The 10,278-nt window shown below is 38.8% G+C and overlaps 1 protein-coding gene across 5 annotated transcripts; it reads left to right on the top strand.

The window, feature by feature from the left end:
• The first annotated feature begins 5,700 nt into the window (after positions 1-5,700).
• LOC123150681 (anaphase-promoting complex subunit 10) lies at positions 5,701-9,259 on the top strand. 5 transcript variants are annotated; one of them, XR_006475303.1, is made up of 5 exons: positions 5,701-6,099; positions 6,525-6,634; positions 7,026-7,270; positions 7,735-8,255; positions 8,455-9,258. XR_006475303.1 is itself a non-coding variant. In XM_044570515.1 (5 exons), exons 1-3 carry the CDS (start codon positions 5,783-5,785, stop codon positions 7,248-7,250), a joined length of 525 nt encoding a protein of 174 aa, XP_044426450.1. In that variant the 5' UTR covers positions 5,701-5,782; the 3' UTR covers positions 7,251-7,359; positions 7,735-8,255; positions 8,455-9,258. The 5 variants fall into 5 exon arrangements, 2 of the variants coding, with proteins under 2 accessions (XP_044426450.1, XP_044426449.1); XR_006475302.1 differs by having other exon boundaries at positions 6,525-6,621; positions 7,026-7,359; positions 8,455-9,257; XR_006475301.1 differs by having other exon boundaries at positions 7,026-7,359; positions 8,455-9,257.
• The last annotated feature ends 1,019 nt before the right edge of the window (positions 9,260-10,278 follow it).

Here is a 10,278-nt window from a genome sequence, read left to right as displayed (position 1 = left end):
TGCGCCATTAGTAATTTTGCAAAAAAGTATTAAAAATAATTTTTATACTAATGGCGCACCGTGGCACAGTGCGCCATTACTAGTTTGAACTAGTAATGGCGCACTATGCGACGGTGCGCCATTAGTAGTTTTGCAAAAAAGTAGAAAAAAAGAATACAGTAGTGGCGCACTCAACGGTTGGTTGCGCCATTAGTATGTTTGAAAAAATGAAAAAAAAACATTTTGTTACTAGTGGCGCACCTTGTGCCTGGTGCACCATTAGTGTCTTACACACTAATGGTGTATCTTCACGTGGTGCGCCATTAGTAAATAGTAGTGGCGCACCACTTCTCTGGTGCGCCATTAGTGTCAATTTCATCTTTAGCCCTTTTCCTAGTAGTGGTGTAACTACTTTTACTTCAATGGGAGGATTATATTTAAACCACTTCTCCTTAGGGAGATCAACATGATTAGCAAAGGATTCACAGAAAGAAGCTACTATCTCAGAGTCAAGTCCATATTTAGTGCTAAATTCACGAAAGGTATCGGTATCCATAAAAGATTTAACACAATCAAACTTTGGGGTTATACCTGACTCCTTACCTTCTCGAGATCCCAATCTTCGGAGTTGCGTTTAATTCTTTCCAATAAATCCCATTTAAATTCAATAGTCTTCATCATAAAAGAACCAGTACAAGAAGTGTCGAGCATGGAGTGATTATCGAGAGAAAGCCGAGCATAAAAAATTTCAAGAATAATTTCTCTTGAGAGCTCATGATTGGGGCATGAATATAACATTGACTTAAGCCTCCCCAACGCTTGAGCGATGCTTTCTCCTTCGCGAGGCCAAAAATTATATATACTAGTCGCGAACCCGTGCATTCGCATGGGCTAGCATGCAATACAACTTTGTATGATTTGAGATTGTAGTTTATTTTTGGGCTATGGCTTGTCTCCTATAAAATAACTAAAAACGTGTGGACAAACTAAAATTAAAACTACGCCTATTTATTAATTAAAAAAATTAATGATATGAAAAAGTCACATTAATTAGAAGTATAATAATTACATAAATTTTAAACATAATTATTAACAATATAATATTGGCTATATAATTTTTTACTTATAATTTTTTGATTGGATTTATCTTTAATACTAAACAATAATAATTTCAAATTGGTATGTCTAGCGGGTGGTCTGAGAAGGTTCAAGTCAAGCAAACTTTCTCACGAAATCAAAATATACATTTGATATAATTCAATGAGATTGCACAATATTCTGCTGGAAAATAGACTCCACATTGTTCTTTTCACCAGGAAGATCCCACAATATTCTTAAATACATAACATTTTTTTAGATCAGTGTTATTGTCTGTTTTTATCTTGAATAATGTAGTTTTAATAGAGAGAAGGGATTTTCCGCTGTATCTTGTACCAATCACTCAAATTTCTAAATTCTTTAGTTGTAAAAGAAATTTACATGATGAAATAAACATTCTCTCACTTTGTATTTTTATTCAGTAAAATGATACAAATAATCCTTAAATCCGTAATACACTATCGATAAAGAAGAATAGGGCCTTTTATATTTGCATGATCTATAGAGAGCATGATCAACCATAAAAGAGCATAAGTAGGAATGACATAGCATTCAGTCTTTAAATGGTGGGAAATAGTGGATTGTAGATAGTCCCAGATACTTATTGAGGATACCATTGGATATGTATAGAAACATGTGAGACATTGGATGTCCCATTTTGTCCTACAACCAACAAAAATCTTTGTCGAACCATAGGATGATGCATTTAAGAATTGAAATTTGGCCAAACAAACATGCCTTTTTTGCAAAATCATTTAGATGGATGAACCAATAATTCAGTACATGCTCTAAACAGGAGTTCCAAGTTATTATATACATGGAGCAAGCATCTCTTATCCCATACAAAGTGGCACTCGTCTGAAAGATGCTATTGAGGGTCTTGACAATAGTATCTATTTAAACAGTATCTATTAATATGACTCACCTTACGTATCTTGAGGATTGCCCAGAATTAAGGCCATAATTTTTTTCGCTCAACTTACATACCATGATGGTAACCCAGAATTAAGGACACACTCTTCTATCTGATACCTCTCCAAATGTCTGAGACATAATATGTTAAACTAGACGCTTCAGAACTAATCAAAACATAACGCATAACATACACTTAATTCGAGATCTGACATGATAGTGTCTATCATCACATGCATGCATCCATATTTGTACAATCTATTGGGCTGCTACCTTACAGAAATTTGTTCAACAATTTTCATTCAGCCACAGAAATTAAATATCTCATATAAACTCTTTTTAATTTCATATTATCTACAGCTGCATGTGCATGCCTGTTATTGTACAAATATATCTTCCAGCAACCATGTTAGGACTTATCATAGCTCTTGCGCTGTTAACTTGTCATTATCTTAAGAATCCACCTACTGTTGAAAGAAAATCTGCTTTCACATCATCCTAAAGTAATTGTGTTTTACTTCCTAGCTTTTCCCTTTCTTGGAAACCATCTTCTCCATCTCATTCCTAAAGATGCTTGTTCATAGGCTTCCTTCAGCACAATATAGACCATGTGCTCATCCTCGAAATGCTATAGAAACAGGCACAGATTTTCAAAACAACCTGCCTGGGGTTTTTTAATGCAGAAAACACATCAAATATTAGCATGAAGTGAGCAATCGACCAACATGGACATTCAAAATCACTGTTTGGCTAGATGTCTCGTCTCTAAGACCCCTTTGCCTAAACACGACACATGGCGCATCTGGGTAGCTCTTCTAGATCATAGGTTTGCCGAGTGCGGAAAACGACAAAACTATGTTAAACTTGGTCATAGTAGAGCTACCCAGATGCGCCATGTCTCGTCATTCAGTCTCTATCATTTGTTTGCCGAGTTACTGTGTTCTGCACTTGGCAAAGTTTTTTGCAGTTGTCTAGTAAGTGCATGTGGAAAAGAACACAGCAAAATAAACATTGCTGGCAGGCATGCATCATAGTCGTGTTTTCTTAGTGCTGCCGTGTTCTTTTTTGGCCTTTGCCGAGTGCATTTGGCACTCATCAAAATTGGGAATTCCAGTAGTGAGCATGTCCTGTGCCTAATATATATTGTCCATGCATAGAAATAAAAAAGAGTATGTAAATATACTTAAAATACTCTTTGTAACATATGTGAGGAAAAATGTATATATTATATCGACCGGATTTTCTTCAAGTCTCTATTGACTAATAGAATTGTGAAGACCATTAAAATTTATATCTATACATGAGTAGTAAAAAAATCTTCACTGTCTCGAGAAAATTAGCACAGAAGTGAATGGTTATCCAACATAAAGGGACAATATATATTAGAGGAGCAAAAGAGGGACAAATAGTCTTGAAAAGCCATAAGTTTCGAACCATAAGTTTTGACGTACATGTACTTAATCCAACAACTCAGCAGACTTGTTTTAATCCTTTGTGAATTTATAAAGTTGGAAGAAATAAAATCCATAAGCTAAGCAATTACGCAGTTGGGAACATATTTATAGAAGTCTGAATAATATAATGTCTGAAAGTAGCAGGAGCATCAGTTCACATATCTCGGGGAAGTTATTTTAACAATCTCAAAGGACAATAGGCATAAAATAACCGTAGGTATTTAGCCTCATTGAAAAATTGGTCAAGAAATTTAGAAGACAAACTGAACATGCACATGTTTTACTTGAGCAAAGTGTGAGGAAAATTTGAACAAATAACAAATTTAAGTATACATGTCAAAACATCATATCAAGTGCATAAAAGCAGGCAGTAGTGAGTGCATGTTACAAAAATTAAAAGGATACATAGGGGTACTCTTAAGAGCATCCATGTTGGATATTCCTCCATAGGTAGATGATAGAGTTATGCTCCAGTGTACCTGCATGCGTGCATAGCATAAATGTAAATTTCAAAGTGCATCGTTCTAAGTCGAACTTAGAAATTAGAAGATACTATGTTGGAGCATCATATGGTTTTTATTTTGTTGTGAAATCAAGTACCATAACTTTCAGATTGCACTTCCATTTGTGATTGATGGCAGCAATTAGATGGCAATTTAGCTGAATGCACACATGTGAAAAGGGAAGACCCCATCAGACCTAAATTCTGGAAGATAGTAATGTTGGGTAACATCAGCCCTAGAAGGACTTATAATTAGTCTGATTTGAAGGAAAAACATCAAACACATGTTATCAAATTTCCAACTTATAAGATAAAACAAAACAGAGATGGTGACATTTAGAAAATTGGCAGCCATTGGCTTCAAACTGCAGCCAATGCATCTACTCCTTGGACCCATATGCCGTCGTGGCCTAGAAGCTCTTAGAAAAATTAATACTACAATTCAGGAACACTCGATCATAATGTAATATATCTAACATAACATGATTCTTTTATTTGTTTTGGACATATCATAGTGTTCATGCTTACCCTTCTATTGCACCGAGGGCTTTACTTAGCCCATGATCAAAATCGTCCTTGTTGAAGTCATCAACCGTGGCAAGGTCTTGTCATGCTGTCAGCAAGGAACGTGGATGGTCGATTTCTTGGTGAGGTAATTGTTCTTCAAGATTACCTTCTCTCCATGGCACAACATGGCAAACATCCACCAACAGCAGGAGCTCCGTCCTTCTCCATATCCCCCACCCTACCTCCCTTGGTTGAGGGACTAAGAAAACTATGATTGGGAAGCCAAATCACAGAGAGAGTCAATGAACAAGTTAGGCTTAATTAGTAGAGAAAATAGAGGTCCACCCGTACAGGAAGGATTGACATTGTACTTGGACATATCTTTTTCTACATATATGGTACATGTTTCTTTCTGTACGTCGAAGAAAGATCTATTTCCTATTTTTGGAGGGATAGAGAAAACTGATATAATTTTGCCATCGCTATCATCTGCTTCAAGTAGATGCACGATAAAGAAAATTGAATCCCTAGACTGCACTATTAAAGGACACGATGAAAAGAATTAGATCCAAACCGACAAAAAGAATTTCAATAAAATCAGTGTGCGGACAGAGAAGACGAACCTGATCTAGATGAGGGAAAAAATTGTAATAAGTTGCACGAGCGCAGGAGATCCATGCCATAACTTGGTTTCTGTAATTTCGGACAGACATGATCTGTTTCCATGTAGACGGGAGCGCAGAAGGTCCATGCCATAAATTAGAGAAGCATGTCATAACTTCCTTGCAGCAATTTGGGAGAGACACGATCTGTTTCCATGTGGAGAGGATCGCAGAAGATCCACACCCTAACTGCCTTGTTGCAATTCGGAGAGACAGAAGATCCGTGCCCTAACTTGTTGCAATTGGGAGAGACATAGATATGTTTCCATGTGGATAGAAAGAGAGAGATGAGGGTTTGGGAGAGGGAGACGTGAGACATTGAGAGAGGGATCCATTACCAACTTTGTTGCTCCAAATTGAGAGAAATCGTGGATCTCTTTTCCATGAGAATCTATATCTATACTACTATTAATCTATACTACTATTAAAAGAGTAAACATAAACTCCCCTAAAACCACACAGTAAACTGTACACGGAGTAATCAGGACCCTCAGATTAAGTCAACTTAAACGCATCCTACTAATATCAATGGGGTAACAATTCGATTGATGTCTGAGATCAATTGTTCTGCCTGGCAGACGCCGTGGTCTGCGAACAGCCCTCGCGCTCCGCGTCCCCTAATCCCCACGGCCCCGCCCGCGATACGTGGATCAATTCCATCCGACTCGATGCCTCACCGCCAGTCAGAAAGGAAAAATCAGTGCCTCCCGACCCTTCTCTCGCTGGGCACAGCAACCATGGCGATGGATCTGCAGCGTCCGCAGCCGCTCCACCTCGGGTTCCCTGACCCTTCTTCTCTAGGCTGGGCAGAGCAACCATGGCGGCGGATCCGCAGCGTCCATGGCCGCTCCACCTCGGGCAGCGCGGATCACGGTCAGCGGCCCGATGGAGGCGGGTACCGGCGCGGTTGCTGTTCTGCCCTGCGCTCCCTCCATGTCTCCTCCTGCGCCTCCGGTGGCCAGCCGCTTCTTCGACTCCGGCCTAGGTAAGCCCCTGTGCTCTGCTCTCCCTCATGCGTGCGCCCATACCTGCGGTCGTGTGCTATAGCCATCGAGCTGCGGTGAATCATATGCTGGCCATGTCAAGTTCTAGGATTTTCATCTCTGCATAGGAATCAATTTTGCAGGCGTGGTTCCTTGCTTTTCTAGGCTGATTCAGATTTTTTTTCTTTTCGATTCACAAATGTCGGAAGAAGAGGTTAGAGAAAAACTGTCCAATCTGTTGTGACTTCATATTCACATCAATCTGAATGTAATGTAGACAAACTTCAGTGGCATATTGAAAATGGTTTACCCTTTTCTTCTTGAAACAGATAAATGTTGGATTAGTTGACCTTGTCATTATCTCATTCCACCCCAACACATGGTATAGCTTTTCTCCTTAGATCATCGTTGATCTTACATACTGCAGGGGCACCCTCATCGTTGGCGGATTTATATTTCTCAGGTCAGACAGTGTGCAGCCACACATGGTCAACATCCAGTTTCAGAAGAATGTACTGCTGCAGGTAACCACGACGAGTAAGCGATCTTCCGCTGACTTCCGCTCAATTTTGTTTGGATGATGCGTGATTCCTTTCATTGAGTCTTCGATAAACCAAATAGTTACTAGAGTAGTTAATTAGAAGCCTAATCATGTGTAACTATTGTGCATCGAGTCTTCAATAAACTAGAGCAGTTTCTACATGCAAGAAGTATCGAATAGTATTTGTTCTTGTTCCATGGAGTAGCGAGCGAGAGAGAGAAAGTGAAAAATGTTTGTAAGTTATTATATACAGTGCTTGTTTCTCATAGCGTGCTTTTACCTGTGATTATATATCGTCCATTGATTAGTTTGGTTGAATCTGGGCATGCTTTTATACTTAAAATCGATCTTGATTTCCTCGTGCCACCTGTATCTGTATATGTGCAGCGCAGGCGAAGTCGAATGACAAGAACCAGCTAGATGAGGGCATCCATTCGAAACACATACCTAATCTTCTATGTGTGGGATCCTTTTTCTGATATGAATTGTTGTTGGGGCGAGCTTGTTACTCTCTACATGGATTTCAAGTTGGATGAGAGCTACACACTGAGCAAGATCTCCATCTGGACTGGCGATGGCTTCCACAATCTCAAGGCAATTCCTCTTTTCTAAAGATAGCAGCGAGGTGCCCAGTAAGAACACACACGTATCTCTGAATTATAAGTTATGATCTGTGCTCTATGGTGAGAGCACATATCAATTGTTTTTGAACAATACTCAGGTTAGTTTGGTATAGTTCTTACATGTATTGCCATCTCAGCTTACCAGGAGCCTAATTTTTGTAGTTGTATACTTATTGTATGTCTGCATATATGTTTGAATTGAACACCTGCTGCTGTTTTTGTGATCCGCGCACTTGCTTGAAATATAATCAACTTAGTTGGTTGTGATCTTGTTCTTCAAGTGAACTGTGGTTTAATCAAATGCATTTGGTATTATCTCATGTCGTCTTCTTAGTACTGTAAAGTGCAAAATGATCATGTCATATGTCTCTACTAATTGCTGAACGCTAAGTTGAATATAATGCATTGTTCTGTGGGTAAGGAATCTTATAAATTGATGCATTGAAATTAATTGTAAGAAAACTTCTTGACAGGAAAACGAGGACTACCATCATCTTATGGATATTCATCAAATAACAGTACATCAGCCAATGTGTATGTGGTGGTCTAAACCAAATGTTAGGCACAAAATGAGGATTATGTGCACAGTTGGTCCCTCAACTAACACAAGGGAGATTATCTAGGATTTTGCTGAGGATGACATCAATGTGGCTCGGCTAATATGTCACATGGAGACCATGCATCGCACCAGAAAATTATTGAATTGGTGAAAGAGTTGAGACCATGCTTGTAGACTCTTATGGACGAGTCAATTATAAGTCTGGCATGCGCATGCAAGCACATGATTTTGCTCTATCAATAAATAGTGTAATCAAACCTTTTTATGCCGACCCTTCTTTCACCATATTCCAGCTTATTTGCTCTGATATAAGCTAGATTTAACACATTCAGGCCCAGAAATTAGTATTCAAGATTTGCCTCATTGAAAACTGGTCAGGAGTTCACGTTCACAATAAGCAGTGATCCTTTCTACTACTTGTGGGATTGAGCAAAGGTACTAATAGTTTTCTGTCCTAACAAGAAATTATTGAAAAAAGATACCTCTCATTCACGTATTTTCTATAAATGCACATTTATTTATAACAATAGCACCAGGATGAATGTTTGTTGATATTTTTAATTCATTTGACCTCTTGAATAAAGATTCTTGAAATTTGACTTCTGAAGTTGTGCCACTGCTTGTGTTGAACCAGATTATCAACAGTACAGTCAAAGAAGCAACGTTGAACATGAAAACGAAAAGGTGTGACGACACCCGGGTGCCCCGACACCCAGTTATCCCGTCGATCCGCGGTGTTCAAGATTCGTGCTAGAGAATTCTGCAGTGCAGACGCTTGTACATTAACCAGGCGATTAGCAGGCTTTCTTTAGGAGACAGATAGCGACAGGAGGAGAGAGGCATGGCAGGAATAGGCTTGAAAAGGTATTGCGGTCCATGGGCTTGTTCATTGAAGTGACAGCACCTGCATGTGCTGTTGCGCCCTGCGGCATGAGATGATATTTTATTTCGCACACCCTGCATCACTACTGTTTCTTTGTCACCATTGTGTGGTTTCTTGGTCCGTCTCTCTCAGTTTAGTGTTTGTTTTTTATTTTTATTTCTTGAATATGGACCTTTATAATATAACATAGGTATGCGTGGTAGTACTTGTGTTTGGGAAAAAGCATATTCACGGCATTTGTTAATTCTTGGCATACATTTTCTCATCATCACTGGCAGGCAGACATGTCATATTATGTACCAATATTTTTAAGTAGGTGGGTGCAGGTGCGTAACAGTAGGGCTGTAGTTTATGTGGATTGTGTCGAACAGCCACCGCTTAATCAAGAACCAGACCTGCTAAACAAAAGATGTATCGGGTTTTCCTTAGGTTGCATTGCAACACTTCAGTGTCTACTCTTGGTTCTTTTATCATAAAATTTGTAAGGTCCCTTATGTTTGATTTATTGTATAAATCATTTGAGACATGGCCTGCATGCATGATTACTCACTATATTTATGTTCATCTGATATTATGTTCCTGAATCATTTACGAGTTGATGTTAAAAATGCATATTGTTGTGCATCGATTTAATCTTTGTCATGCCTTGTTCTGTTGTTCAGAATTTATAGAATACAAATTTAAACTTTATACCCAAATGAATTTTATGTGTGTATTGGTGAAGACGTGCACGTGCACTCTTACTAGTATGAACAGAGACGTGAAAGAGGAGGGAGGTCAGAGATTGAGCGAGAGAATAGGGTTTGCTTCTAGGGTATTTTTATGGGAAAAAAGGTGGAGGTTCATATTTTACGGGCATCTCTTTTAGTTTTTTTTCGCAACTTTTATGAGTTAATCTAGACCGTAATAACCTGGTCCCATTAGATGGACGGCTCCTAATTTCTAATTTACATCGGAATTAGTAGGAAGTCTGTAATTAGTATAGGTATAGATAATTACGATCACGATGAATAAGATGCATAGGATAAAACTTCTGATGAAATTCCAATTTCAATCGGTTGTAGTTCCATGATCCCATATCATCACATAGCCTAAACCATGTCAATGCCTTTCCCTTCAAAGATAAAGGTAAGACCTTCTTTTTGATAACATCCTCGGACATACCTGCAAGCTTAAATAATCCACAAACTTCATCGACATAGATTAGGTGCAGATCGGGATGTAAAGTTCCATCACCTGTGAAAGGATTAGCCAGAAGTTTCTCTATCATACCCGAAGGAATTTCAAAGTAAACATTTTCAGTTGGTTCAGTAGGTTGAGGAGCAACTCTTTGCTCTACTGGTCGGGGTGAAGATACCCCGAAAAAGCCCTCAAAGGATTATGTTCCATAGTAAGAAATGACAGTAAATTTCAGCACACTATATAAAATTTTCCTTGCCAAATTCCACCTACCAAAGGCGCTTCGCTCCACGGCAACGGCGCTAGAAAAGAGTCTTGATGACCCACAAGTATAGGGGATCTATCGTAGTCCTTTCGATAAGTAAGAGTGTCGAACCCAACAAGGAGTAGAAGGAA

The sequence above is a fragment of the Triticum aestivum genome, chromosome 7A (genome assembly GCF_018294505.1).
Source record: "Triticum aestivum cultivar Chinese Spring chromosome 7A, IWGSC CS RefSeq v2.1, whole genome shotgun sequence".
NCBI classification, from domain to species: Eukaryota; Viridiplantae; Streptophyta; class Magnoliopsida; order Poales; family Poaceae; genus Triticum; species Triticum aestivum.
Note: the sequence above shows the minus strand (reverse complement) of the source record. Positions and strands in the feature narration are given on the sequence as shown.

Excerpts from the sequence above, each read along its gene's own strand:
- LOC123150681 (XM_044570515.1), top strand. The coding sequence starts at position 5,783 with ATGCCTCACCGCCAGTCAGAAAGGAAAAATCAGTGCCTCCCGACCCTT. Across the intron at positions 6,100-6,524 it reads CTTCTTCGACTCCGGCCTAG|GGGCACCCTCATCGTTGGCG; the intron begins GTAAGCCCCTGT and ends TACATACTGCAG. Across the intron at positions 6,622-7,139 it reads AGAAGAATGTACTGCTGCAG|CTTGTTACTCTCTACATGGA; the intron begins GTAACCACGACG and ends TGTTGGGGCGAG.